The sequence below is a fragment of the Oryx dammah genome, unplaced genomic scaffold (genome assembly GCF_014754425.2).
Source record: "Oryx dammah isolate SB20612 unplaced genomic scaffold, SCBI_Odam_1.1 HiC_scaffold_26, whole genome shotgun sequence".
Lineage (NCBI taxonomy): Eukaryota > Metazoa > Chordata > Mammalia > Artiodactyla > Bovidae > Oryx > Oryx dammah.
This window is the reverse complement of record NW_024070210.1, coordinates 50070306-50096136: the sequence shown is the minus strand read 5'-3', so window position 1 is coordinate 50096136 and position 25831 is coordinate 50070306. Positions and strand designations below refer to the sequence as shown.

General features: G+C 40.9%; 1 protein-coding gene and 1 pseudogene across 2 annotated transcripts in view; both read right to left on the bottom strand.

Moving 5' to 3' along the window:
• Positions 1-1368: 1368 nt before the first annotated feature.
• On the bottom strand, positions 1369-1435 carry LOC120853768 (annotated as a pseudogene).
• Positions 1436-2203: 768 nt separating this feature from the next.
• The window catches only part of LOC120853037 (myocardial zonula adherens protein), a 116657-nt gene continuing 93029 nt past the window's right edge, over positions 2204-25831 (bottom strand). For both annotated transcript variants that reach the window (XM_040226613.1, XM_040226616.1), the window contains 2 exons: positions 22158-22258; positions 2204-3141 (listed from right to left, as the gene is read on the bottom strand). In XM_040226613.1, the coding sequence (XP_040082547.1) occupies positions 3045-3141; positions 22158-22258 (198 nt within the window). In that variant the 3' untranslated portion in view covers positions 2204-3044. The remainder of the gene's footprint in view (positions 3142-22157; positions 22259-25831) is intronic.

Sequence of the window (25831 nt, the reverse complement as noted above, 5' to 3'; positions counted from 1 at the left end):
AAGTTGATCTCTGGTTCCTCTGCCTTTTCTAAATCCAGCTTGTACATCTGGAAGTTTTTAATTTACATATTGTTGAAGCCTAGCTTGAAGGATTTTGAGCATTACCTTGTTAGCACGTGAAATGAGCACAGTTGTGTGGTAGTTTGAACATTCTTTGGCATTGCCCTTCTTTGGGACTGGAATGAAAACTGACCTTTTCCAGTCCTGTGGCCACTGCTGAGTTTTCCAAATTTGCTGGCATATTGAGTGCAGCACTTTAACAGCCTCATCTTTTAGGATTTGAAATAGATCAGCTGGAATTCCATCACCTCCTCTAGCTTTGTTCATAGTAATGCTTCCTAAGGCCCACTTGACTTAGGACTCCAGAATGTCTGGCTCTAGGTGAGTGATCACAGTATCATAGTTATCTGGGTCATTAAGACCTTTCTTGTACAGTTCTTTCATGTATTCTTACCACCTCTTCTTAATCTCTTCTGCTTCTTTTCAGTTCAGTTCAGTTGCTCAGTCATGTCCAACTCTTTGCGACCCCATGGACTGCAGCACGCCAGGCTTCCTTGTCCATTACCAACTCCCAAAGCTTGCTCAAACTCATGTCCATTGAGTCAATGATGCCATCCAACCATCTCATTCTCTGTTGTCCCCTTCTTCTCCTACCTTCAATCTTTCCCAGAATCAGGGTCGTTTCTAAGACAGTTCTTCCCATCAGTTGGCCAAAATATTGGAGCTTCAGCATCAGTCCTTCCAATGAATATTCAGGACAGATTTCCTTTAGGATTGACTGGCTCGATCTCCTTGCTGTCCAAGGGACTCTCAAGAGTCTTCTCCAACACCACAGTTCAAAAGATCAATTCTTCAGCACTCAGCTTTCTTTATGGTCCAGCTCTCACAAACCATAGCTTATGGATCTTTGTTGGTAAAGTGATGTCTCTGCTTTTTTCTGTTAGGTCCATAGTGTTTCTGTCCTTTATTGTGCCCATCTTTGCATGAAATCTTCCCTCGGCATCTCTAATATTCTTAAAGCGATCTCTATAGTCTTTCCCATTCTATTGTTTTCCTCTATTTCTTTGTTCTGCATTGTTCACTGAAGAAGGCTTTCATATCTCTACTTGCTATTCTTTAGAACTCTACATTCAGTTGGGTATATCTTTCCCTTTCTCCTTTGCTTTTTGCTTCTCTTCTTTTCTCAGCTATTTGTAAAGCCTCCTCAGACAACCTTTTTGACTTCTTGTATTTTTCTGGGGGATGGTTTTGATTACCACCTTCTTTACAGTATTATGAACATCTATCCATAGTTCTGGTACTCTATCAGATCTAATCCCTTGAATCTATTTGTCACTTCCACTGTATAGTCATAAGGGATCTGATTTGCTTGCTGAGGGGCCATGCTAATCTTCTGTATATCATTCCAATTTTAGTATATGTGCTGCTGAAGCAATCAGGTAGGCATGATTATCCTAAGTTAGTAGAATATGAAGTTGATATTCAGAGAGCTTTGATGATACGTCCAAGGTTCCACAACGTCAATTTAAATACAAATTTGACTTCAAAATAAGCCATTTCCTCTTGACACTATGCTGACTTGTGGTCATTTATTCAACTGAGTTGCTTTGCTTTCTTTCTTTGGCTTTTTTTTTTTTTTAAGGTAAGAGGTAGGGAGTTTGGGTGGGCTTCCTTGGTAGCTCAGCTGGTAAAGAATCCACCTGCAGTGAGGGAGACCTGGGTTCGATCTCTGGGTTGGAAAGATCCCCTGGAGAAGGAAAGATCCTCTGGAGTGATACTCACTCCAGTATTCTTGTCTGGAGAATCCCATACACAGAGGAGCCTGGAAGGTGACAGTCCATGGGGTCGCAAAGAGTCAGACATGACTGAATGACTAACCACAGCACAGGGAGTTTAGGCACACAGGAGGATTTTTTTTTTTTTTTAGTAAAAATGATTTTAATGTTTTATAAACATGAATGCATCTTAATCTTTCTAGAAGGTAAGTTAACTAGATTAATCTTTCTAGAAGGCAAGTTAACTAGATAAATTTCAGGGTTTAAATATATACACACAAATGCACACACCCTCTCATACAGTTTATAAATGATTCTAGGGACTGTAATGATTGAAAGATTATGATGCCCTAACTTGAACAGTCCAGAACCTGGTTCTGTTCTTTACCCCTCTACACGGTCATGAATGACACACAGTGACAGCATCAGTAGAACAAAATATATGGCATTTATTAAACGTATGTGACATAGGTTATAATATCAAAGTAGAGCATGCATGAACAAATTATTCATTCTTTTAACAAAAACAATAATTGATACTGAAAACATTAAGTGATTAAATTTTCACAACATACAACATTCTCTTTTATTTAAAGTGAGAAAGAAAAAGTAAATCACAGGTTGAAGAAATACAGTGATTTCAGCTGGCCCCATAAAGGCATAAGGCACAAATTAAACTGAGGGATTAGCACATCAGAATGAAACATGTCTGCCCTCACAAAGACTGGCTCCAGCCGAGGCTCCCAAGCCCCTGCATGGGTCCTCGGCACCTGCCCCTTCCTGGGGTCACATTTCCCCAGGTGCCCATGCTTCTATGGACAGGCTTCCCTGTAGCAGAGAAACACTGCCTCTAATACTTTCACAGGTAAATAAAACTTTCATGCTGTAACAAATGATCCTGGCATGAGTAGCATGAGATTTCAAGTTAATACCCTTTTTCCTCCCAACCGAAGTCTAGTAAAACAGAAAATAGAGAATTCTCCTGCCAGGACTCAGCGTCTATATGGAAAGCTGATGACGGCCCAGTATAGCAGGGTACATACATACACCAGTTGGGGGTTTGAAAAACAACCTTGAAACCTCTCTCTCCTGCCCTCCCCCCTCCACCTCCACTTTGCCTCATGTTTTAGAAGTGGAGCAAAACCTCAGCAATTTCCACTGGGACTTAAAACAGTGTACAGGAGGAAGCAACAGTCACCCTTTCCAGACTTCAGGCTGCAGGGTTCCAGGGCCTTTGTCCATCAGTAAAAAGTACACATCTCCAAGTGCTTAGGTCAGAGTTTTCTTTGTGGTCAACTCTAGGACTCGTGTGTACGGGGTATAGTTCCTGGAAGGCATTGCGATCTCACGAGTCCTACCTGTTTGGCTGAGAAATGAAAAAAGGCAAATCAGGAATATGAGACAAAACTCACCATATGCTTCACATGATAAGATAACTCTAGGAAATCCATTTTCAACACTTAGAAATAGACTGCAGTAATACAGTTGAGTATTTAGAGGGACCATTATTTTTAGTAACTTTAAAAAAGTTATTTCTTTGGAGGATAATTGCTTTACAATATTGTCTGGTTTCTGCCATACATCAACATGAATCAGAATTCAGGAATATCCCCTCCCTCGTGAAACTCCCACTCCTTTAGGCTGTCACAGAGCACCAGGTTTATCTCCCTGTGTCATACAGCAAGTTCTCACTGTTGTTCAGTCACTAAGTCGTGTCCGACTCTTTGTGACCCCATATGGACTGCACGCCAGACTTCCCTGTCCTCCACTCTCTCCCGGAGTCTGCTCAATGGAATCATGTCCATTGAGTCAGTGATGCTATCCAACCATCTTGTCTGCTGTCACCTGCTTCTCCTCCTGCCTTCAATCTTTCCCAGCATCCAGATCTTTTCCAGTGAGTTAGTGCTTCGCATCAGGTGGCTGAAGTATTGGGAGCTTCAGCATCAGTCCTTCCAATGAATATTCAGGGTTGATTACCTTTAGGACTGACTGGCTTGATCTCTTTGCTATCCAAGGGACTTTCAAAAGTCCTCTGTCCATGGGATTCTTCAGGCAAGAATAGTAGAGCGGGTAGCCATTCCCTTCTCTAGGGGATTTTCCTGTCCCAGGGATCAAACCGGGTTTCCTGCATTGCAGGCAGATTCTTTACCATCTGAGCCATTAAGGAAGCCCTCAACTTTCCATTAGCTATCTGTCTTACATATGGTAGTGTATATAATGGAGAAGGCAATGGCAACCCACTCCAGTACTCTTGCCTGGAGAATCCCATGGACGGAGGAGCCTGGTAGGCTGCAGTCCATGGGGTCGCTAAGAGTCGGGCACAAAAGAGCGACTTCACTTACACTTTTCACTTTCATGCATTGGAGAAGGAAATGGCAACCCACTCCAGTGTTCTTGCCTGGAGAATTCCTGGGACAGAGGAGCCTGGTGGGCTGCCGTCTATGGGGTTGCACAGAGTCGGACACAACTGAAGCAACTTAGCAGCAGCAGCAGCATGCATATATTTCCATGCTACTCTCAAGCATTGGAACTTCAGCTTCAGCATCAGTCCTTCCAATGAATAGTCCAGGCTGAATTCCTTTAGGATTGACTGGTTTGATCTCCTTGCTGTCCAAAGAACTCTCAAGAGTCTTCTCCAGCACCATAGTTCAAAAGAATCAGTTCTTCGGTGTCAGCCTTTTTTATTGTTACACATGCATGTATATTCATTTATTGATTCTTTTCTCATATAGGTTATCACAGAATATTAGTAGAGTTCCCTGTGCTATATAGTAGGTCGTTGTTGGTTATCTTTGTTATGTATAATAGTGTGTATATGTTAATCCCGAGCTCCGGATTTAACCACCTCCCACATTTCCCCTTTGGTAACCATAAGTTTGTTTTTTTATCTGTTTATCCACGTTGCTGCAAATGACATTATTTCATTGTTATGGCTGAGTAATATTTCACTGTATAAACGTACCACATCGTTATGGATTCCTGTCGATGGACATTTAGGTTGCTTTTATGTCTTGGTCATTGTACATAGTGCTGTAATGAACATTGGGGTGCATGTGTTTTTTTGGAATTACGATTTTCCTTGGCTATATGCCCAAGAGTACAATTGCTAAATCATATAGTAGTTCTAGTTTTAGTTTTTTGAGGAACCTCCATACCGTTTTCCAGAGTGGTGGTACCAGTTTACCTTCCCACCACCAGGAAGGTTGAGAAGGTTCCTTTTCTCCACAGGTTTCCTTCCTACCAGTGTAGGAAGGTTCCTTTTCTCCACTCTCTCTCCAGCATTTACTGTCTATAGACTTTTTGATGAGGCCATTCTGACCTAGGTGAGGTGATCCCTCACTGTGATTTTCTGTTTCTTTGATAATTAGTGATGTTGAGCATCTCTTCATGCGCTTTTTGGCCATCAGTAGGTCTTCTTTGAAGAAATGGCTATTTAAAGCCTCTGCATATTTTTTGGTTGTTTTTTCTTTTTTTATCTGACATAGAGCTGTGTGAGCTGTTTGTATATTTTATAGATTAATCCTTTGTCTGTTGCTTCCTTTGAAAATATTTTCTCCCATTCTGTGGATTGTCTTTTTGTTGTTTATTATTTCCTTTGCTGTGTAGAAGCTTTTAAGTTTCACAAGGTATTTGTTTGTATTTTTATTTAATTTTATTTTTATTGAGGTATAGTTGATTTCCAACGTGTGCCAATCTCTGCTGTACAGCAAAGTGGACTCAGTTATATAGAGACATTCTTTTTCATATTCTTTTCTATTATGGTTTATTATAGGATATTGAATATAGTTTCCTGTGTTATACAGTAGGACCCTGTAATCCATCCTATATGTAATAGTTTATATCTGCTAATCCCAAATTCCCAGTCCTTCCCTTCCCCTTGGCAACCACAAATCTGTTCTCTATGGTCTATGAATCTGTTTCTGTTTCATAAATAAGTTCATATGTGTCATATTTTGGATTCTACATGTAAGTGATATCATGTGGTGTTTGTCCTTCTCTGTCTGACTTTAGTTAGTATGCTAATCTCCAGTTGCATCCACATTCTGCAGATGGCATTGCTTCACCCCTTTCATGGCTGAGCACCATTCATCGTATGTATACATGTACTGTCGTCTCCACTCATCTGTTGCTGGACGTTTAGGTTGTTTCCATGTTTTGGCTATTGTGAATAGTGCTGCTGTGAACATAGGGGGGTATGTATCTTTGGGGATTAGAGTTTTGTCTAGCTACATGCCCGGGAGTGGGGCTGCTGAATCATATGGTAATTCTATTTTTAGTTTTCTCAGGAACTTCCACAGTTTGCCACAGTGGCCACACTAACAGACGTTCCCACCAGCAATATAGGAGGCCTCTCTTTCCCCACATTCTTTCCAGAATTTGTTGCTTGTTGACTTTTTTCTCCATTATTCAAGTGTATCTTTAAACAGTTTTTAATTGGAGGGTAATTGCTTTAAGTGCTTCCCCAGGGGCTCAGCTTTACAATGTTGCGTTAATTTCTGCAGTACCCCAGCATGAGTCAGCCATAAGTATACATATATCCCCTCCCTGTTGAGCCTCCCTCCCATCTCCCACCATCCCACCCCTCTAGGTCATCACAGAACCCCAAGCTGAGCTTCCTCTTTTTTTTTTAATTCATTTTTTAATTGGAGGAAAATTGCTTTACAACGTTGTGTTGGTTTCTGCTGTACAGCAGCACAAAGTCAGCCGTAATTATACTTATATATCACCTCCTCCTTGAGCCTCCCTCCCTCTAGTCATCACAGAGCACCACGCGGGGCTCCCTGTGTTACATGGCACCTTCTCACCAGCTGTCTGTTTTACACGTTAGTGTATATGTGTTAGTGCTACTTTCTCCATTCACCCCACTCTTTGCTTATGCCACTGTGTCCACAGCTCTGTTCTCTGTGTCTGGGTCTGCATTCCTGCCCTGCAAATCGGTTCATTAATACCATTTTTCTAGATTCCATATATGTGCGTTAATATATGATATTTTTCTCTTTCTGACTTAATTCACTCTGCATAACAGGTTCTAGGTTCATCCATCTCCCTAGAACGGACTCAAATTCATTCTTTTTATTTATTTTTATTTATTTATTTTTAAATTTTTATTTTTACTTTATTTTGCTTTACAATACTGTATTGGTTTTGCCATACATTGACATAAATCTGCCACAGGTGTACATGAGTTCCCAATTCTGAATGCCCCTCCCACCTCCCACCCCATATCATCTCTCTGGATCATCCCCGTGCACCAGTCCCAAGCATCCTGTATCCTGTATCAAACATAGACTGGCGATTCATTTCTTACATGATAGTATACATGTTTCAATGCCATTCTCCCAAATCATCCCACCCTCGCCCTCTCCCACAGAGTCCAAAAGTCCATTCTATACATCTGTGTCTCTTTTGCTGTCTTGCATACAGGGTTATCATTACCATCTTTCTAAATTCCATATATATGTGTTAGTATACTATATTTGGTGTTTTTCTTTCTGGCTTACTTCACTCTGTATAATAGGCTCCAGTTTCATCCACCTCATTAGAACTGATTCAAATGTATTCTTTTTAACGGCTGAGTAATACTCCATTGTGTATATGTACCACAGCTTTCTTATCCATTCATCTGCTGATGGACATCTAGGTTGTTTCCATGTCCTGGCTATTATAAACAATGCTGTGATGAACACTGGGGTACACGTGTCTCTTTCAATTCTAGTTTCCTCAGTGTGTATGCCCAGCAGTGGGATTGCTGGGTCATAAGGCAGTTCTATTTGCAATTTTTTAAGGAGCCTCCCTCCACACTGTTCTCCATAGTGGCTGTACTAGTTTGCATTCCCACCAACAGTGTAAGAGGGTTCCCTTTTCTCCACAACCTCTCCAGCATTTATTGCTTGTAGACTTTTGGATCCCAGACATTCTGACAGGTGTGAAATGGTACCTCATTGTGGTTTTGATTTGCATTTCTCTGATAATGAGTGATGTTGAGCATCTTTCCATGTGTTGTTAGCCATCCGTATGTCTTCTTTGGAGAAATGTCTATTTAGTTCTTTGGCCCGTTTTTTGATTCATTCTTTTTACAGCTGAGTAATATTCTGTTGTATATGTGTACCACATCTTTATCCATTTATCTGTCAGTGGACATCTAGGTTGCTTCCATGTCTTAGCCATTGTAAATAGTGCTACTGTGAACATTAGGGTACATGCATCTTTTTGGATTATGGTTTTCTCAGGGTATATGCCCAGTAGTGGGATTGCTGGGTCATATGGTAGTTTTATTCCCTTTTTTTTTTTTTTAAGGAATCTCCATATTGTTCTCCATCGTGCCTGTTATCAATTTACGTTCCCACCAACAGTGCATGAGGGTTCCTTTTTCTCCACATCCTCTCCAGTATTTACTGTTTGTAGATGAGGTCCCTGTTTCGTACAGCAACTTCCCACCAGCTATCTTACACATGATAATAATAGATATATTTCACTGCTACTGTCAGTTCACTCCACCCTCCCCTTCTCCTGCTTCCACTTGTATCCACACCTGTGTCTCTATTCCTGCCCTGAAAATAGGTTCATCAGTACCATTTTTCTAGATTCCATATGAATGCTTTAATATACAATATTTCTATTTCATTTTATTTAATTGGAGGATAATTGCTTTATAATGTTGTGTTGGTTTATGCCATACAGCAACATGAATCAGCCATAATTATATATATGTCCCCTAGCTTGTGACCCTCCCTCCCTGCTGCCATCTCACCCCTCTAGGTCATCACAGAGCACCCAGCTGGGCTCCCTGTGTTACACAGCGGCTTCCCACTAGCTAGCTATTTTACACATGGTAGTGTACATATGTTGGTGCTACTTTCTCAGTTCAGCCTTCCCTCTACTTCCCCCGCTGTGTCCACAAGTCTGTTCCCTGCGTCTACATGTCCCTTCATTCCCTGCAAATAGGTCCATCAGCACTATTTTTCTAAATTCCATATATATGCACTAACGTTCAATACTTGTTTTTCTCCTTCTGACTTAACTTCCCTCTGTATCACAGGCTCTAGGTTCATCTACCTCATTAGAACTGACTCATATTCATTCCTGTTTATAGCTGAGTAATATACCACTGTGGATATGTAGCACAACTTCCTTATCCATTCATCTGCAGATGGACGTCTAGGTTGCTTCCATGTCCTGACAGTTGTAAATAGTGCTGCAGTGAACACTGGGGTACATGTGTCTTTTTCAGTTACGACTTTCTCTTCATATATGCCTAGTAGTGGGATTGCTGGGTCACATGGTAGTGTTACTCCTAGTTTTTAAGGAATCTCCATACTGTCTTTCCTAGTGGCTGTATCAGTTGACATTCCCACCAACAGCACACGAGGACCTCCTTTTCTCCACACCCTCCCCAGCATTTACTGTTTGTAGATTTTTTTGATGATGACCATTCTGACCAGTGTGAGATGATATCTCATTGTAGTTTTGAATTGCATATCTCTAGTAATAAGCAATGTTGAGCCTCTTTTCATGTGTTTGTTGGTTATCTATATATCTTCTTTGGAGAAATGTCTGTTTAGATCTTCTGCCCATTTTTTTGATTGGGTTGCTTTTCTGATATTGAGCTGCTGGTATATTTTGGAGATTAATCCTTTGTCAGTTGTTTCATTTGCAATTATTTTCTCCCATTCTGAGGGTTGTCTTTTCATCTAGTTTATAGTTTCTTTCGCTGTGCAAAAGCTTTTAAGTTTAGTTAAGTCCCATTTGTTTTTTTATTTTATTCCCATTACTCTAGGAGGTGAGTCAAAGAGGATCTTGGCTGCACTTTATGTCTGTTCTGCCTATGTTTCCTCTAAGAGTTTTATAGTTTCTGATCTTATGTTTAGGTCTTTAATCTATTTGGAATCTGTTTTTGTATATGGTGTTAGAAAGTGTTCCAATTTCATTCTTTTACATGTAGCTGTCCAGTTTTCCCAGCACCACTTACTGAAGAGACTATCTTTTCTCCACTGTATACTTTTGCCTCATTTGTCAAAGATAAAGTGCCCGTAGGTGCAGAGGTTTATCTTTGGGCTTTCTAGCCAGTTCCATTGATCTGTATTTCTGTTTTTGTGCCAGTATCATATTGTCTTGATTACTGTAGCTTTGTAGTATAGAGTGAAGTTAGAAGGTTGATTCCTCCAATTCCATTTTTCTTTCTCAAGATTGCTTTGGCTATTCAAGGTCTTCTGTGTTTCCCTACAAATTATAAAATTTTTTCTTCTAGTTCTGTGAAAAATGCCATTGGTAATTTGATAGAGATTGCATGAAATCTGACTTTACTACCCAAAGCAATCTATGTTTTCATACTATAGATTCTTCCAATCCAAGAACATGATATATCTCTCCATCTGTTTGTATCATCTTTGAGATCTTTCATCAGTGTATCTGCATAGAGATCGTTTGTCTCCTTAGGTAGGTTTATTTCTAGGTATTTTATTCTTTTTGTTGAAGTGGTGAATGGGATTGTTTCCTTAATTTCTCTTTCTGATTTTTCATTGTTAATGTATAGGAATGCAAGGGAATTCTGTGTATTAATTTTACATCCTGTGACTTTACTAAATTCATTGATTAGCTCTTATAATTTTCTGGTGGTATCTTTATCAATGTCATCTGCAAAACAGAGTTTAACTTCTTCTTTTCCAGTCTGGATTCCTTTTATTTCTTCTCTGATTGCCATGGCTACAACTTCCAAAATTATGTTGATTAATGATGATGAGAATGGGCACCCTTGCCTTGTTCCTGATCTTAGAGGAAATACTTTCAGTTTTTTACCACTGAGAATAATGTTTTCTGTGGTCTTGTCCTATACGGCTTTTATTATGTTGAGGTAGATTCCTGCTGTGCCCATTTTTCTGGAGAGATTTTATCAAATGTGAGTTGAATTTTGTTGAAACTTTTTCTGCATCTATTGAGATTATCATATGGTTTTTGTCTTTCAATTTGTTAATATGGTGTATCACATTGATTGACTTGCATATATCAAAGAATCCTTGCATCCCTGGGATAAACCCCACTAGATCGCAATGTATGATCCTTTTAATGTGGTGTTGGATTCTGTTTGCATGTATTTTGTTGAGGATGTTTACATCTGTGTTCATCAATGATATTGGCCTGTAGTTTTCTTCTTTGTGTGATAACTTTATCTGGTTTGGGTATCGTGGTGATGGTGGCCTCACAGAAGGAGTTTGGGAGTATTCCTCCCTCTGCAGTTTTTTGGAAGTGTTTGAGCAGGATAGGTGTTAGTTCTTTCAATGTTTGATAGAATTCACTGTGAAGCCATCTGGCCCTGGGCTTTTGTTTGTTGGAAGGTTTTTGCTCACAGTTTCCATTTCAGTGCTTGTGATTGGTCTGTTCATAATTTCTATTTCTTCCTGAGTCAGTCTTGGATGGTTGTTGTACTTTTCTGAGAATTTGCCGATTTTTTCCAGGTTGTCTATTTTCTTGGCATATAGTTGCTCGTAGTAATCTCTGTATTTCTGCATTGTCTGTTGTAACTTTTTCATTGTTTGCTGACGTTTTAATGATGGCTCTTCTGACTGATGTATGTTGGTACTTCATTGTAATTTGCATTTCTCTACTAATTAGTGATGCTGAGCATTTTTTCATGTGCCTACTGGTCATCTATATTTCTTCTTTGGAGAAATGTGTGTTTAGGTCTTCTGCCCATTTTTCCATTGGGCTTTTTTTGTTGTTGTTGTCTACTTATATAAGCTGTTTGTGTATTTTGGAGGTTAGGCCCTTGTCTGCCGCATCATTTGCCAATATTTTCTCCTGTTCCGTGGATTGTCTTTTCATTTTTTTTTTATAGTTTCCTTTGCTGTGCAAAAGTTTGTAAATTTACTTAAGTCCCATTTGTTTGTTTTTGTTTTTATTTCTATTGCCTTGGGAGACTGATCTAAGAAAACACTGGTACAATTTATGTCAGAGAATGTTTTGCCTCTGCTGTCTTCTGGGTGTTCTATGGTGTCATGTCTTGTGTTTAAGGCGTTAAGCCATTTTGAGTTTATTTTTGTGCATGATGTGAGGGTGTTTTCTAATTTCATTCATTTATATGTTGCTGTCCAGCTTTCCCAGCACCACTTGCCCAAGAGACTTTTCCCCCATTTTATATTCTCTTCTCCTTTGTTGGAGATTAATTGACCCTTAGATATGTGGGTTTGTTTTTGGCCTCTCTGTTCTGTCCTGTTGATCCATATGTCTGGTTTTGTACCAATAATACACTGTTTTGAATGCTGTAACTTTGTAATATTGCCTGAAGTCTGGGAGAGTTATGCTTCCTGCTTTTTTCCCTTAGGACTGGCAATTCTGTGTCTTTTATAATTCCATATAAGTTTTGGATTATTTTTCTAGTTCTATGAAAAATGTCATGGGTATTTTGATAGGGTTTGCATTCTGTAGACTTTTGTGTCGCATGGCCATTTTAATACGTTACTGATCAGAGATGTATTAATATGTGTTTTGTTACCTGAACATTATTGACTAGAGATGTTTCTGTATTCATTTAGATAACAGATCGCCGGCCACAAGTGTTAGTTTCTGCAAAAACCCCCTGGTCAGTAATGTGTTAACAGTATTAATTCTTCCAATTCAAGAGCATGGGATATCTTCCCTTTCTCTGAATGCTCTTTACTTTCCTTTATTATTGTTTTGTAATTCACAGCATAAGTCTTTCACCTACTTGGTCAGGTTTATTCCTTCTTTTGGTGCTATTTTAAAAAGTTTTTTTTGTTTTTACATTTCTTTTTGATATTTCATTGTTAATGTAAAGAAATGCAACCAATTTCTGAATGTTAGGCTTAAATCCTGCTACTTTGCTGAATTCATTTATTAGCTAGAGTAGTTTTGTGTGGAGTTCTTAGGATTTTATATATATATGTATAACCATGTTGTCTGCATACAGTGACAATTTTACCTCTTCCCAGTTTGGATACCTTTTATTTCTTGTCTGCTGTGTCCTAGACTTCCAGGAGTATGCTGAATAGAAGTGGTGACAGTGAGCATCCTTATTTTAGCAGGAAAGCTATTACCTTTTCACCATTGAGTATTTTGTTGGCTGTGGATTTGTCATAAATGGCTTTTATTATGTTGAGATATGTTCCCTAGGAAATGGATCCAAAAAGATATTGCTGCTATTTACATCAGAGTGTGTTCTGTTTTCCTCTAGGAGTTTTATAGTGTCTGGGCTTACATTTAGGTCTTTAGTTTGAGTTTTATTTTTGTGTATGATGTTAGGGAGTGTTCTAATTTCATTCTTTTACATGTAGCTATCCAATTCTCCCAGCACCACTTATTGAAGAGACTGTCTTTTTTCCATTGTACAGTCATTTGGATACTACTTCCAATCCAAGGATATGGTATATCTTTCCTTCTTAAAAGCTCCCTCCCTGGGTGCAGGCCCCATCCCAATTCTTTCGTTTCCCTTTTATCCTACCCAGTTATGTGGTGATTTTCTTGCCCTTTCCAAAGTCTGAGGTCTTCTTTCAGCATTCAGTAGATGTTCGGTGTGAACTGGTCCACTTGTATGGCTAATGTTTTTGTGGGAGAAGGTGAGCTCTACGTCCTATTCCTCCACCATCTTGAACCCCCTTCTCCCTGGAGCCAGAGAGTAGTTTTAGCAACTTAAGGTTGCTAGGTATCCATGATTCAGAAAAATTTTTAAAAACACACACACAAAAAAACCCATGCGTTCAGGAGCTCACAATTAGATGGGAAAGATACATACTTAAATCGTTGTAATGTCTGAGGTACTGTATAAGGAAAGGCATAAGGAGCCATACTGGATGCTCTGTGTTTGCCTGTTCAGATCCTTCTCTCCCCTATGCCCTGGGAAGCTGCCCAGAAGGTGGACATCAGTGCACCCCCTCCCCCGTTACCTTCCAGCTGGTTTGGACCTGTTAGGAGGTGGAGGCAGAGAACAGAGCACAGGAGACCAAGTCATCTGCTCCCTCTGCTCAGGCTGCAGCTCGGTAGTTGGCTACATTCCTCTAGCAAAGACTGCGCTATAGCTCATCCCTTCATCTCCTCTACCAGCTTTCTCTCCCCATCTCATCAGGCCCAGGCTGGAAACAGCTGCCACTGTTGCTAGCTCCAGAGCAAGCCAGTGTCCATTTTTTATTTCCCTAAAAGCTGCCCTCAAATTTGTACACAGTCATTTCATTTAAGTGTCTTCCATTTTCCCTTCCTGCCAAGACCCTGAGCAGCACAAGAACAAACACATTATGGGCAAACTGAGGGCAGAACAAGTTAGCTTCACTGGGAGGAAGTCAGCCCCGGGAAGGTGACTCCTGAAGGATGCCTAGGCATTCCTCAGGTGAGTGAGGAAGAGGTAGGAATTCCAGGCAGAGGCAGTACAGGCAAAGAAGGGTGAACACAGAGGCCACAGTGTGAAAAGGAGACATACTTAGCCAGGACTGGAGCAAAAGAGTTCAATGTGAAAGTGGCAGAAGATGAGGCTGGGGTGGAAGGGGGAAGAAGGGCCCTCTGTGCCCTGCTGAGGGGTTCAGAATGAGACAGTGAGCCGTTTTTAAGGAGGGCAGGATATGCCCCTATTTTTATTCTAGCAAGATTCCTTGGCACCTCTGAGGGTTGACTGTAAAGGCCTTAGTCTGGAGGCCAGAGGTTATTTAGGAGAGTTTTGCTATTTAGAAAGTGAGAGAGACCATGAGAACTCAAACTGTAAAAATCGCACTGGAGGTAAAGTAGCAAGGAAATGTTAAGATGATATTTAGGAGGCAGAAGTAACAATTTTGTGATTAGAATAGAGAAAAATGTCCCATTTCTTTTTCCTTATAGACATATAACTACTTTTCCCAGCTTCCTTTGAACTTTGGTAGACCACATGACTCTACAGGCAGAAATGATTTCTGTTACTTGCAGGTTTAGCCCATGTCCATTTTGCTGCCAAAGATATTTTCCTAAAAGGACAATTGGAGCATACTACTATTCTTCAAACTCTTCATTCTCCCCCTTGCTTCCTGGGTGGACTCTCATCTCCCCTGCAGGCTGTAAAGGCCTCTACCATCTACTGTTCTGTCTCCCGCCTGGCCCCTCCTCATTTACACACTGCTTCACAGTCTGCCATCCTCAGCTGTCCCCTCATCAAATCAATCTGATTAATTCCTACCTGTATTTCAAGAATCAAACCTTGTCCCCCGATTCTGCACAGCAGTGATAGAAACCATCATCCCTTTCTCTGTGTGCCCTCAGTTTTCTTGAGCAGCGCTGCTCAGTTTTCTCCTTCCACAAGGTTCACTTTTGCTAAATTTGCCCCCATCAGTAACACCTCCCATCGGGCTTCCGTGGTGGTTCAGTGGTGAAGAATGCACCTGCCAATGCAGGAGAATAATATCTTGCCATTTGCAAAATATGGATGGACCTTGAGGGCATTAGGGTAAGTGAAATAAGTCAGACAAAGTATCTTATTCGTATGTTAAAAAAAAAACCAACAACAAAAACCAAGTTCACAGATACCAAGAAAAGATGGATGATTGCCAGAGGAAGGGGTTGGGGGATGGGCAAAATGGGTGAAGGGGGTCAAAAGGTACAGACTTCCAGTTATAAAAGTCATGAGGATATAATGTACAGCATAGCAACTATAGGTAATAATACTGTATTGCTTGTTTGAGAGTTGCTAATAAATCATCACAAGAAAAAAGTTTTATAACTATATACAGCTACCCAGGTGGCTCAGTAGTAAAGAATCTGTCTGCAATGCAGGAGACGCAGGTTCGATCCCTGCATTGGGAAGACACCCTGGAGAAGGAAATGGCAACCCACTCCAGTATCCTTGCTGGGAAATCCCATGCAGAGAGGAACCTGGCGGGCTACAGTCCATGGGGTTGCAGAGTCGGATACAACTGAGTATCTGTGCGGTGATTTTCAACTATGGTTGGGAGACAACTTCTTAATAAGGTGTATTAATTAGAAGCCTGGGTGTGGGGGATGTTAGTCTTCACATAACTCTCCCAAGCGATTCAATGTCTTGCACACTCTCCTCCCCTTGAAAATGACTGTCACAGAGGCTTGTGACACCCATGGAAGTATCTCACTGCACCTGCTGGTCTGCACATCCTCTGCTAGCTATAATTTCGTGAAGTGTGAAAACCACATCTTGCTTATCTTCATGACCTCAGCAGCTCACTCAGGCCAAACACAGAACTGTCAGTACACAGATGAATGACCAAGGTAACCAGAGGACAATGGATTTTGAGGAACGAGTGGTAACAATTTCACCATCACCTGCTACAGAGAGGAATCCACAGGATATCACAGGTCAGGAGTCCCCAGGGACCTGACCAGGCAGTTTAGTGGAGTGCCAGGGGCGTGAGCCAGATGGCAACTTGTGCCAACTCCTGTGAAAATTCCACAGAACAGAAATAGTCTCTGGTGACACTATCCTAAAAGCCCATAAATTTCAGAAATATTTATAAAGGTGAACCCTCTGGGTTTCAGAAACAGGCTCTCATATCTCAACCTTTCAAAAAGAATTGAGGTTAGTTTTTTTAGTTGATCACTAAGAAACAACAGGATTTCAAGAACACAAATAATTTCAACCACAGAATGAAAATTCAGCCATTTTCTTTAACATATTAAGGCTATTGTTAACCTTTTATTAATCCATAAAGGGGCAGTTCCCTGGGGCAAACAAAAGCAGAGTCAGCAAATAATGCCTTGACAAAAAGCTACTTTGTGTTCTGGTTTCTACAACAGAAATATTAAAATGTAGGCATTTTAAAGTACTTACTATGCGCCGGGAACTTACGACTGCAAGGAATATTTTTCATTAAAATGTACCTATTAAGACATAATTTATGAGTTTACTGGAAACTGAGTTTCACTAAGGGACAAAGGAGAGAAGTCTTTTTTCTTTTGGTATTTTGTTTTCCACTTTTCTCTTTGAAGGCTAGCTGACCTAAAATTGCTCTCAATGGCCTTAATTAATATATATCGAACTTCTCAAATCTGACTCGTGAGTTTTGCCTTTAATGAGGTGTTTAGAAGCCCCTGGCATCAGGGTGAATGCCTTTGACCCCTTCCCTCTCTCCTTGCTTTCCAGAAATCTATGCCACGCAAAGGTGAGATGAAGGAGAAGAATTTGAGAAGGCAAACCTGGAGCCAGGGATGGGACTGAGATGAGACGGAACACTGATCTCCAGGAGGCTGGGGAAGCGGGAGTAGAGCGTATGAAGCATGTCATGAAGGAAAACGCCAGCTCTGCACCAGTGAGTGAGTCCAGGTGCAAAGCTCAAAGGTGAGTGCAGAACCCTGAACTTATGGCAACTGGGACTGTGGTGATGGCATCAACAGAAATATGCAAACATGGCCATATACACTGGACACTTTATATCTGAATCACCTTAGCAAGTTTCAGTAGGAATGACGATCAGAATCTTCCCCTAGCTAAGGAAACTGAGATTCAAAGAGGTTAGGCATTAGTTCAAAGTTATAGATATACCCAGAGGCAGATCTAGGACCCAAACCCAGGGCTGATTTCCAAGCCATTGCTCTTAACCACAACTAGAGGATCTGACTTTGATGGAAAAAAATGTGCTCAGCTATGGATAGGGTGGCTATGAAGATGAGGCGGTGCCCAGCAGGCAGCCAGGAATGAGGACTTGTACGCAAGAGAGGTGTGAGCTTCCTAACCTCTTCAAATCTGTTTCCTTACCTAGGGGAAGATTCTGATAGTCAACTGACTTCCAATTAGAGCTGCTCTATTTTTTCTGTGCTCTCTGAGCAGCTCTAATTGTTAAGTCAGTCATGTTTTACTCTTTGCAACTCCACGGGGCTGTAGCCTGCCAGGCTCCTCTGTCCGTGGAATTTCCCAGGCAAGAATATTGGAGCTGGTTGCAATTCCCTACTGCAGAAGATCTTCCCTACCTGGGGATCAAAGCTGGTTTCCTGCGTGGCAGGCAGACTGTTAGCCACCAAATGCTGTTAGCAGTAGCACAGCATGTAAAACTTGCAGGTACAGGGAGAAATGGGCCGTAGGTGCCATACAGCTTTACAGCAGCACGGGCTTTGTGCCCAGTGCCTGGGACACACCGTGACACCCGATAACTCAGCTGAAAGACCTCATCGATCACTGGGGCTTCCAGAGTTCTACACAGTGTCCAGCGTAAACCACTGATACCAAACTGCCGACAACTGAAAAACTCAACACATACGGAAGCACTAGCCCCTAAATTAAGCTGTCAACCAACCAACCCAATCAAAAAATTGGCAGAAAACCATAATAGACGTTTCTCCAAAAAAGAAGAAATACAGATGGCCAGGAGGCATATGAAAAGATGTTCAACATCACTCATTATTAGAAAAATGCAAACGAAAACTACCATGAGGTACCAACTCACCAGTTAGAATAGACATCATTAAAAAGTCAACCAACGACAAACGCTGGAGAGGATGCTGAGAAACGGAACCCTCCTACCCTGTCAGTGCAAATGTAATTTAGTGCATCCGTGATGGAAAGCAGGGATTCCTTGGAAAACTAAGAGTAGAATTACCATATGATCTAGCAATGCCACTCCTGCTAAGTCACTTCAGTCGTGTCCGACTCTGTGCGACCCCATAGACGGCAGCCCGCCAGGCTCCCTGGTCCCTGGGATTCTCCAGGCAAGAATACTGGAGTGGGTTGCCATCTCCTTCTCCAATGCATGAAAGTGAAAAGTGAAAGTGAAGTCACTCAGTTGTGTCTGACTCTTAGCGACCCCATGGACTGCAGCCCACCAGGCTCCTCCATCCATGGGATTTTCCAGGCAAGAGTACTGGAGTGGGGTGCCACTGCCTTCTCCACTCCTGGGCATATATCTAGACAAAACTCTAATCCAAAAAGACATGCACCTCGATGTTCATAGCAGCACTATTCACAACAGCCAACACATGGAAACAACCTACATGTCTATTGACAGATGAATAGCTAAAGATGTGGTCCATATTTTCAACAGAATATTTACTCAGCCATAAAAAAGAACAAAACAATGCCATTTGCAACAACATGGATGGACCTAGAAATTATCATAGTAAGTGACGTAAGAGAAAACAAATATCACTCGTATGTGGAATCTCACTTTAAAAAGATGATACAAACTTATTTTGGAGAAGAGAATGGCAATCCAATCCAGTATTCTTGCCTGGAGAATTCCATGGACAGAGGATTCTGGCAGGCTACAGTCTGTGAGGTTACAGTCAAACCCAACTGAGCAACTAAGACACAAACTTATTTACAGAACAGCAGCAGACTTATATCAAAAACAACTCACAGTTACCAGAGGCGAAACACTGGGGAGAAGGATAAACCAGGAGCTTGGGATGAACACGTGTACACTACTATGTATAAAACAGATAACCAACACAAACCTACTATAGCACAGGGAACTCTATTCAATATCCTGTGATAACCTATATGAGCAAAGAATTAAAAAAGAATGAATACATGTATAACTGAATCACTCTGCTGTACACCAGAAAGTTACACAACATTGTAAATCAACTATACTCCAATAAAATGTTAAAAAAAATACTTGATACCATGTCTTATATGTAAAATCAAGGTTTGATTTAGATAATAGGAATACTAGCTATTTATTAAGTTATTCAGTTACCATGCTAAATTCTTTACATACATGTTTTCATTTAATTCTCATAACAGTCCAATATGATTTGATATTGTCATCATCATTTCCACTGTAAGGAGGAAATCACAGAGGCTTAAAGGAGACTGAGTAACTGGCGCAGGGCTGTTCTCAGCTGGCTGGGCAGGGACCCCCCAGCCTAAACCTTCCCAGCTGGAGGGTATGGCAGAAGACCCAGAAGGAAGAACAAAACTCACCTGCATAACAGGCTTAATTCATTACTTTTTATGGATCTAAGATATTTGGGGAGCCTGTTTTTTAAAATAGTCTTGAAAACACCATGGAATCTTATTAGTTAGATGCCAGTTTGAAGTCTTAAGTGAGAACCAGGGATTCTTTTAGAACATACGGAACACAATTTAGCAATCTCTACTGAGCATTTTAAAACTATGAAGTATGGCTCCAATCCTGGCTCTGTGGCGTCTAAGGAATCCCTGTATCTCTCTGGGCCTCAGTTTTGGTGTCTGTAAAACAGGGAGACTAGATCCAGGGGTGGGGGTTCCCATTTGATTGTGACTACAGAGCTCTTTGTTCAAGCAAAATCTTACTTGGAATCTAACATATAAAACACACTAAAAACTGAGTTTCTCAGGTTGGGTGTTTTTTCTGTGAGGGGAGACAGTCCCCACAGGCCAGCTCCTTGCTTACCTCATCGCCCCCACCCCAAACCCCCTCCTGGAGCCTGAGCACAGAGTGCACAGTTCCAAAAAGCACAGGTGGGAAACCACAGCCCCACCTCACCTCTCAAGAGGCTGTGCTCCTCGCCCCCCAGACGTGCACGGCGCCTGTCACATAGTAGGCACTTCATAAATACTTGTGAGAGAAAGAATGAAAGATTACCCTGCCTTTTCGGAAATGGGGATACGTAGTTTTCATTTCCTCTGCTGATTGCCCCAGGTAGTTAAAGTGCTAAGATGGATCCTGGGGGAAACCAAATGTTACATTTATGGAAAAGCTGCTTTTAGATACTGAAGTGGCTTCCAAGTTCAGCGCGGCCATAAGTTAAGGGTCTGTCAGCACTTCCATTATGAACACCGCTTTGTGGTTTCATAACTTAGCCATAAAAGTTTGCTTCAGGCTATCCCTCCGCATACAAATTGAAAACCCTGTTTTAGGCCAAAATGTGGGAATTAGAAAACAAACAATTTATTGGTTTCAGACATAGTTTTGTACCCGTCTCAACCAAATAAGATTTATTATGTGGGCAATTAGAGGGGACTAAGCCACTTGGTTCTTGAAAAATTAAAAAAAAAAGAGGAAAACAGCCAACCTATTTATATTTTAACAGTTGTCCCTGGGTATGATCAATCATTCTTTTGGGTCCTATTTTTATCAAGTACTTTATCCCCTGCACTGATGAGACCTGGAGTCTATTTATACATTCTTTTCCCTTCTTTTTTAAACATTTTCTGTTAATGGTATCAGAATGAAAAATATTGCCTTGTTTTTAACCAAAAAACAAGCAACATAAATGAGACTTACCTCAAAAAAATAACTAAAAGAGCTTAATCCTGCTTTTGGTAAATATTTTGAGAATGGCAAGTATCTCATTTTAATGAACAAAAAAGACAACATCAGTAATGAATAAACAGGGATATGAGACATTGTTCTACAGTGTGAGAACTGGTTAGAGCTGAGAAGTCACCTGGTCAACTCGCTGACTTACCAGGTCAGGAAACGGAGGTCCCAGCTTACAAGAGTCCAGCCTGAACATGTCCCACAGCTCCTAACCCTGAGGATGAGAGCTGGGTGTTCTACAGCCCAGCTTGGCGATCAGCTCATTCCTGTTCCCCATGGATATAACCATTTAAGCCAGGAGTCTCCATTTTCCTGACCTACTCATATCTACCACCACACACACACACACACACACACACAGGCCCCTAACCATACAAGAATACACCTTCCTGTAGAAGGGTATGGCACTTTGTGACTCTGGTTACCCAAGTCACAAGCCATGTACCATCAGTGCCCTTGGTATGCACTTGTTTTCTGTCCTCTTGGAGCCAAGCACAGTTTTGAGCACCTAGAGACACGGGGTGGGTTGCTGGGTCACAGGCGCTAACCTGACTAGGGAGAGACCCAGGTACTGGGCTTGTGAGCAGCTTAACAACACATGGCTCAGTCCTCTAGCTCAGAAATACAGCTGAACAAACCAGGTTATAGTTCCCGTTGATGTGCTTGTGACTGAAGAGATGATGTATTTGTGAATCTGGTCTAGTGCATGACAACATTGTTACAGTACTAGGGAGCAGCAGGGCTTAGAGTCTCCCTACTCTGTTACTAAAGCACCTCACAGGGCCCTCTCACACTGTTGAGAATGTCTGCCTGTACATCTGATTTCCCTTGCAGCCTGCACTCTGGGGCAGGAACCCAGTCTAATTCCTCTCCTTATCTTCACTGTCTGGCACAGGGGAGGTGCTCGACAGATGTGTGCCGAATGAGCAGATAAATGAACAGATGAAGGACCAAATGCACACACTTGCTAATGGGGCTCATCTCTCTGCAGTGGCTTCCCCAGGTCTCCCCTGGGCCATGCATGCCCTAGGCCTCCGCACAGCCTCCCCACTCCACAAATCCAGCCAGACCCCTCAGCAGCCACCACTTCTCTTTGCAGAAATACTTTTGATAGAAAGAATGCAATTCTGGGAATAACAGCACAGTGAAAGTATTTTCTTGAGTCAAAGGGGAATTTGAGTTGGAACAATAGGAAATTCTTAAATACCTGGGTAGAAGATCACAGCCTACTCCAGCCTCTCTGGTTTCCACTCCAGTCTTGGACTGGGTTTCTATTAAATAGTCCAACCTGCTTTGTAGTTCATTATTCTAGAGATGAGGGGAAAAGGGCTGTTAGTAAAGCAAATGCGTTCCCCCACAAATACATATGATACAATTTGTATGTATTATCCGGATTTTCCCTAGACACAGACATCTATCACAGTGTATTTTTAAGTGCCTCTTCTACAGTAGGAATTGAAGGAATACATTGACTGAATTCTTACAAATAGCTTTATGTGCATGGACATACGTATGTATCCAATTTTACCTGAATGGAAACAAAACAAAATATCCTACTCTGTACCATTATTTGCTGCTTTTCACCCACTCAACAATGTGTTGTGACTCTTTCCATGTTTATTAGTTTTCTTTTTATGTCAACAAACTATTTTAATGGGTTCATAGCATTCCATTGTATGGATCTACATTATTTAACTAGTCTCTTACTGATGACCTTTAGATATTTATCACATTTTTTGTAATTATAAATAAGGTACAGCTCATGTTTTAAAACTCCCTCATTAAACTATAAAATGAGTTTAAGTCTGTTAACTTAATTTAGAGGGAAATACCTCTGTAACTTAATAATTAGTACTTTGTAGGTGTGGAAAATTCAGAATCTCAAACATATAAAGTAGAACAAGCTCCTTGGGATTAAAATTAGCATTCTGAAATAGTGTTTTTTTTCCAGGCCAGAGCCAAACATTACATAGGTTGATTAGATGCTCAGGAATTGGAAATTTGCCCCGTGGGGGAAATGAAGGACAAAGGAGCAAGAGAGTTGAGGATATTGAAATGAAAACAGATGAAGTGCTGCTGCCTAAAACCCAAAGGACAGGAAGACACACCTTTTTAAAAATTCAGACAGTGGTTATCTCTGTGTATAGAGATTTTTTAATTTCTCTTTTAAAGTTCTATGTATTTTCTGTAATGCTAGACTAAATTTTCATGAGGCAATAACCATAACTATGCTCCTGACTGTATTCCTCAAAACACAGTATATAGTATATGCAAGATAAATATGTATTGAATAAATGTATAAATGCCTTTGAAGTGTGTTAGTCGCTCAGTCATGTCCAACTTTTTGTGACGCTATGGACTGTAACTTGTGGTTCCTCTGTCCATGGATTCTTCTCCAGGCAAGAATACTAGAGTAGGTTACCATGCCTTTCTCCAGGGGATCTTCCTGACCCAGGGATCAAACCCAGATCTCCTGCATTGCAGGCAGATTCTTTACCAACTGAGCCACCAGGGAATGAGTGTTTTATTTGCATAATCAGAAAAAAATAAGCATTTGTCTTTTCTAAGCTGATGCTGAAGCTAAGGCACTGTATTCTAAGACACTCAACAACACATGAAAGTTGAAAAGTTATTTGGAAACAGAAGCTCATTTGTTCTGAAAGAGCTCTTGCTCTGGATGGGTGATAACAAGGTGCAAAGCAGCAGCTCTGGTGCAGACTCCCGTTCTGCAGGATGTAAAGGTCTAGGAATCCCTTCTGATAATGGGAAACGGCGTAAAGGAAGAGAAGGCACTCCAGGTTCCCTAGCTGCTGACAAGCCATGACTGATCTGTGAGCTCGGCATCTGTCACCTGGTGCTCTGGGAGAATGGTGTTGGCTAACTGCCAGGGGTTAACCACCATTTACACACACACACACACACACACTGCTTCACCAACAATATCTGAACTCTCCCATTCATATAGAAAGAGAGGCCTGCCCATTAACAATCAACAGTCCCACTGTTTCATTAGACTGTAATCATGAGGATTCTGTAAAATGCTGAGCTGAGTACCTATAGTTAGGGGCAAAAAGGCAAGGTTAGCAAATGTACCCCAATTGGTATACAGTGAGTAGTGGACTTATAGTCCTAAGTCTTTTGTTCTATTTCAAAGGAACTCTTGTACAAGTCAAGCTTCCCTGGTGGCTCAGATGGTAAAGAATCTGCCTGCAGTGCAGGAGACCTGGGTTCAAACGCTGAATCAGCTATTCACTGAAGCACTGATATGAAAATCTTTAACTTTTAAAAATGTAATACTATTAGTTAAAAAAAAAAAAACCTGAGTATCTGCTGGGAATCAGGTAGTATATAAAATCAAGTGAGGGGAGGAAGTTGGCAGCTAAAGAAATAGGGCATAATTTGTAACCTTTGAGGAGTTCAGTCTTTTGGGGGTACAGACATCTAAGCAGAAAATAACAGAACAAACTCCTAAGTCTCATGCCAGGGGGACCTAAGTCTCATATCATGGGGGCACTTCAGAGGGGATGTCTAACTCAGAATGGAGGACTGGATTGTCTGTGAAGATTTTCTGGAGTTATGCAAGGGACAGAGAGTAAGGGAAATAAAAGGAATGAGTAATCCAGAATTATGGAAGAATACTAGGTTGAGAACAGGCCCCTGACTGTAGTACACAGGGACGCAGGAGTTGGTTATGAAGGGCTGTGTATGCCACTACCAAGCCTCTACACCCAGGCCCATGAGACCAAACTCAAATTTTACTTCAAACACTTGGGCTCCAAGTGAAAACTGTATTGGGAGGAAATAAAACTATAAGGAAGGAAGATCAGTCAAGGAGGTCACTGCAATTTTCTAGGTAGAGTCAGAGCCACACTTCTAGTATATAGAAGTAAGCAGTTAAATAGAGCCTCCTCAAAAATATACAGTGGATAAAAAGACAGTCTCTTCAACAAGTGGTGCTAGGAAAACTAGTCAACCACATGTAAAAGAATGAAACTAGAACACTCTCTAACACCATACACAAAAATAAACTCAAAATGAATTAAGGATCTAAATGTAAAACCAGAAACTATAAAACTCTTAGAAGAAAACATAGGCAGAACACTCTCTGACATAAATTACAGCAAGATCCTCTATGACCCACTTCCTAGAGTAATGGAAATAAAAATGAAAATAAACAAATGGGACCTAATTAAATGCTTTTGCTCAACGAAAGAATCTACAAGTAAGGTGAAAAGATAGCCTTCAGAATGGGAGAAAATAATAGCAAATGAAGCAACTGACAATTAATCTCCAAAATATACAAGCAGCTCATACAGCTCAATACCAGACAAATAACCCAATCAAAAAGTGGGCAAAAGAACTAAACAGACATTTCTCCAAAGAAGACATATAGATGGCTAATAAACACATGAAAAGAAGCTCAACATTACTCATTATTAGAGAAATGCAAATCAAAACCACAATGAGGAATCATCTCACACTGGTCAGAATGGCTATCATCAAAAAGTGTACAAATAATAAATGCTGGAGAAGGTGTGGAAAAAAGGGAACCCTCTTACACTGTTGGTGGGAGTGCAAACTGGCACAGCCACTATGGAGAACAGTGTAGAGATTCCTTTAAAAAACGGAATAGAACTGCCATATGACCCAGCAATCCCACTGCTGGGCATATACCCCAAGGAAACCAGAATTGAAAGAGACTCATATACCCCAATGCTCACTGCAGCACTATTTACAATAGCTAGGACATGGAAGCAACCTAGATGTCCATCAGCAGTTGAATGGATAAGGAAGTTGTAGTACATATACCTAATGGAATATTACTAAGCTATAAAAAGGAATGCATTTGAGTCAGTTCTAATGAGGTGGATGAACCTGGAG